Here is a 4,760-nt window from a genome sequence, read left to right as displayed (position 1 = left end):
GACTTTCCTGGAGTGTATGACATTTGTAATCTTACCACAGTTATCTATGTTCCAAGTGTAGGTTGACCTCCTTCCTGGGGTAGAATGTGAAAAGGCTCAAAGAATACCTCCCCACACTCCAGTTTGTTAAGAGGGAGGAAATATTCCAAAAAGGAAAAAGATGCAAGGCTTCAATGGAGAGGAAAAAATGGAGCTACCATGAAAGAGGGGAGACTGAATCTTTGTCAGGATATTAAGAGAATGGAAGAATGTTAAAGAGGGAAAAAGGAAGAAAGGGACAGTTGTACAGTTAGAATTTGAAAACAAACTTGAGGCTGTTCCTGAAGAAAAAGGATATAAATGTCCTGAGAAAGAAGATGTTTGTTCTCCAAAGAACAATATCTATTGGGTGAGAGATCATTCACTAAGGGTCAGAGAAAGAAGATAAAAGTAGTTGGTGATTGCCTGCTCAACTGATAGCACAATGGAGTAGTCTGTTTTCTTCCCAAGGAATGTTCTCAAGATGTAAGAGAACCTCCCAAGACTTATCCAGATGGATAGCAAATGGACACTTCTGGTGATTCATGTGGACAAATACAATTTTTTTTTCCAGAAGGAACCTAAAAATGGGTAACTCTGAGGAAAGCCCAATTTGTACCCTGATAGTCTTCAGTTTCTTGCCCAAGATGGCATAATCACTGTCAATCCTTTTTAGGTCTGACATTCATCCAAAATTTTAGAAATCAGATTTAAAAGCATCTAGAAGAAAGATAAATAGTATCCCATGGGACAAAATGCTTCAGGAAAAAGAGTTGTGCGGGTATAAAAAATGTTCAAGTACAAAATTGTAAAGACACAAAAGGGAAACAATTTCAAATGGGGAGGGATGGGACTTGTCTGAAGCTATTAAGGTGGATGAACAGGGAACTCACAAATCAATATATAGTTATAGAAGAAATATGCAGAAGATGGGACAAACAAAATAAGAACATGGTAAAGTAGCATAAAAAAAATGGTTAAGGTATGACAACGAGCTTAGCCTGGCAATGGAAACTAAAGATCGCAAAAATCTTTTTTTAAGTGTTTGAGAGAAAAACATAAAATAAAATTAACCCTAAGATTGGTGTGGTGTGATAGAACCTCAATACATTTCATTTGCATCTTTGTTTCATCAGGGAAGAGCTGTTGTTAAATGTCAATGAGCATGCTCAGATACTTTCTCCCAGGGAAATCCAACAGGCTTTGTGGTAAAAGTCAATCATCAAGCAACTACCAATGATTTATTAAGCCCCTACATCTCTCTTCCAGCCAGTCTGGTCTGCTTACCCCTTCGTGGACCTGTTTTTCCATCTCAGGAACTCTTTCCTGCCCTTCTCTTTGCTCATGATATGCATTCTACTTGAAACACTTTCTATACTACTCTCCACTTTTCTAATTCCTACCTAATGTTGAAGGTCCAGATGAGATCCTACTTCTGATGTGCAAACTACTCATTCCAGCCTCCTTCCTCTGACATTCGACACTGCTTACTCTTTGTATCACTTATTTGGCACTTAGTATATACATTGTCTCACAACATCCTTCGCTAATGTGTCCATTTCTTGTTTCCCCACCCATACTATATGCTCCTTGAAGGCAGGGACCTTGTCTTACCTTCTTAGCATCTGCACATCTTGCACATCTTGGTGCTCAGAGTTGATTATTTCCCCATTCTAACCAATGGGGGAATTCTTTCTCCTCCTTCAATTTACATCCAGATTACTTTTTAATAATAACAGCTGACATTTATAGTTTGCAAAACACTTTACATATACTCTTATTCTATTCTCAAAACAACCCTGAGAGGTAGGTGCTATTATTACTCCCCATTTATAGGTAAGAAAACTGAGGTTAAGTGACTTGCCCAAAGTTACACAACTCGTTAAGTGTCTGAGGCTAGATTTGAACTCAAGTCTTCCTGACTTCAGGGCCAGAGTTCTATCCACTGTGCCACCTAACTCCCCTTTCTCTATTACTCCTTTTTCTCTGTCTCTCCCCCTGTCTCTGTCTGTCTCTGTCTCTCTGTCTCTCCCCCTACCACCCACTCCCACTGAATCTAAAACTTTTCTTTTGGGTCCCTAATATTCTAGTCTATTCTTATTTTTGTTCCTCTTTGCCCTTTTCTTCCAAGTAATAATAATATTTGTATAACACTTTACAATTTACAAGCACTTTTCACATACATTACCTCATTCAATCCTCAGGTTTTAGCATACATAAGCACCTTTGTTACCCAATGCTGTAGAAAGTGACATTTTGTCTACCAAATAACCAGGAAAGTCATATACCATAGAAAGCTTTATATCATCAGGAACCTCAGGAGAGGAGCATGGGATCCTAGCAAGAATGTAAAGTTCCAAGCTTTAGTTTATGTTGCTCTCTGCAAGCATTTTATGATGGTCATTTCTGCAAGTGTTTTTCGAAGATGTCTATGCTAACCCAAGTTTTTCTTTGACTGGGTCTGCTGAAGAGTTACACAAAATTCTGGTTAGATGGACCACAATGGGTAACCTTGGGCCAAATAGATTAAGACTGAAAATGTTTCTACAACCATTTTCCCTTCCTTCCTCCTTACTGAAAGGAAAAAGTGTCTACTCCAAAATCAACCCTTCCATCTGAAATCCAGGTTTTTACTTCCTTAATTTTAATGACTTTTTCTCTTCAATATCTTCCAACTTGTCTTTTCACTGGTTTATTTTTCCTCTGTCTTCAAAAGTGCTATCCTACCTTGGGAAAAAGACAACAACTTTTGCATGGCCCAGCTACTCCCTCTAGTTACCAGCCTATTCTGCTTCTTTCATAGTCAAACTTTCCTCAGCCCTACTTACCCCTTAACACTCTTCCCTCAGCAATCTGACTTGAGTCCAATAATTCAACTGAAGTTGTATTCTTTTTGTTTAAGTTTTTTATTCAATTTAAACTTAAATACAAAATAGGAAAAGAAAAAAAAATATTTCCATGTACACAGCAGCACATATGAGAGGATTCGATATGAAACAATAAATTGAAATTGTATTCTCGAAGGTCCTTCCTGAACTGAAAGATCCAATGGATTTTCTTGGTCTTCATTTCTTTTGACCTCTCAGCAGCGTTGAACATTGTTGACCAGTCCCTTTTTTTGAAATGTTCTCAAATCCAGGCTACAGCTAAAGCTAGTGCCTTAAATCTCCTGTTCAAAGTCTCTTTTTCCTTTCACTCCCTAAATTGGACATTTTGGAAGGATTTCAATTGTTGGCCCTCTGGTCTCTCTACATACTCTCTGGCTTTAACCCTATCCACCGAATAAAAGATTCCTAAATCTTTATCTGTAGTCTTTTTTTGTTTCTAAGCTCTCATATCTTCTTCCTGCTGCAATGTATTCCTTTGAATGTACCATCATTACCTCAACCTATCTAAAAACACACTCATGAGTTTTCAACCAACAAAAATGTCTAGTGACCATTCCACCATTCTCCACTTGTGTGTATTCAAGATTTCTTGGATTCTTCTTATGACTTTACACTTATACCCAAATGGACACAGAACTTTCATCAATTATTCTTCACTATGTCTCTTCCATCCAACCTTTCTTTTGAAATATCATTGCCACTACCCTCGTTTCCTCATCATTTCATATCTGGCTTACTACAATAACCTCCATATGGGTCTTACTCCCTGTTCATTTTCTTATCTCCAATCCATGCTGCATAGATGCATCTTGTTAATATACTGTTTTAGCCTGTTCTTGAGCTCCAGGGGCAGTGGCAGCAGTCACAAAATGGGGGAAGAGGGCAGGGTTTGTGGCGGATGGGGTTCTGTCTACTGGACCAGGCAGAATCTGAGCGGAACCAAGGCAATGGAGGGGGCGGGGTGACAGGGGTCTCATTAACACCCGAGGAGCTTAGAGACTCAGTGTGTCCGCCTGTTCGTCTTCTGGAGCTGAGGCTTGGCCCGTTCCCTCCTGAAGCCAAATCTGAACTCCACCCCTACAACAAAGAAGATGGAATCCAAACCTGAACTCACAGAGGACCAGAAACAAGACATTCGAGAAGTATTCGATCTCTTTGATACAGATGAAGCAGAGACAACAGATGTTAAGGAACCCAAGGTGGCAATGAGAGCTCTGGGCTTCCAACCCCAGAAAGAAGAGATCGATAAAATGATAGCTGACATTGAAGAGGAGGGAACGGAAAAAATCAATTTCAGTGACTTCATGTCTGTAGAGACCCAAAAAATGGCTGAAAAGATTCTAAAGAAGAAATGATGAAGGTTTTCAGTCTCCTGGATGATGATGATACCGGGGGGAACAAAATCTCCTTCAAAAACTTAAAACATGTGACCAGAGAGCTAGGGGAAAACCTCACCGATGAGGAACTGCAGAAAATAATTGATGAAACTGATCAAGATGGAGATGGACCAATCACCGAAATGGAGTTCTTGTGGATCATGGAAAAGATCAATCTCTACTGAGGTCAATAGCTCTTCCCCTTTTGCAGGCACAAGTATATACAAATAGATTTGCTGTTTATGAAAATTCCTTGTGTTTTCATTTTTCGAGGCATCACTGCAATACCCAGAGGTTGATTTTCCCCCTCCATTAATTTATTAATTATATTGGCAAAGACCTGATTCAATCATATGTTTCTAAAGAATCCTTAAAAAAATTTTCATAGTTCTAGATAAAACACCTTGCCATAGATTCTCCAATTCAGAGCCCGCCAGGCTTAAGGATGGATGGCTTAAAACTCCCCTCCCCCCACCCT

At 39.2% G+C, this 4,760-nt stretch overlaps 1 protein-coding gene across 1 annotated transcript; it reads left to right on the top strand.

Moving 5' to 3' along the window:
* The first annotated feature begins 3,804 nt into the window (after window positions 1-3,804).
* Window positions 3,805-4,467, top strand: LOC110216229 (uncharacterized). The gene is given in 3 exon segments (XM_020998021.1): window positions 3,805-3,850; window positions 3,942-4,235; window positions 4,238-4,467. Coding segments are annotated over 3 exon segments (570 nt in total).
* Window positions 4,468-4,760: the final 293 nt, after the last annotated feature.

The sequence above is a fragment of the Phascolarctos cinereus genome, unplaced genomic scaffold, assembly GCF_003287225.1.
Source record: "Phascolarctos cinereus isolate Bilbo 61053 unplaced genomic scaffold, phaCin_HiC Scaffold_4;HRSCAF=312, whole genome shotgun sequence".
NCBI lineage: Eukaryota > Metazoa > Chordata > Mammalia > Diprotodontia > Phascolarctidae > Phascolarctos > Phascolarctos cinereus.
Note: the sequence above shows the minus strand (reverse complement) of the source record. Positions and strands in the feature narration are given on the sequence as shown.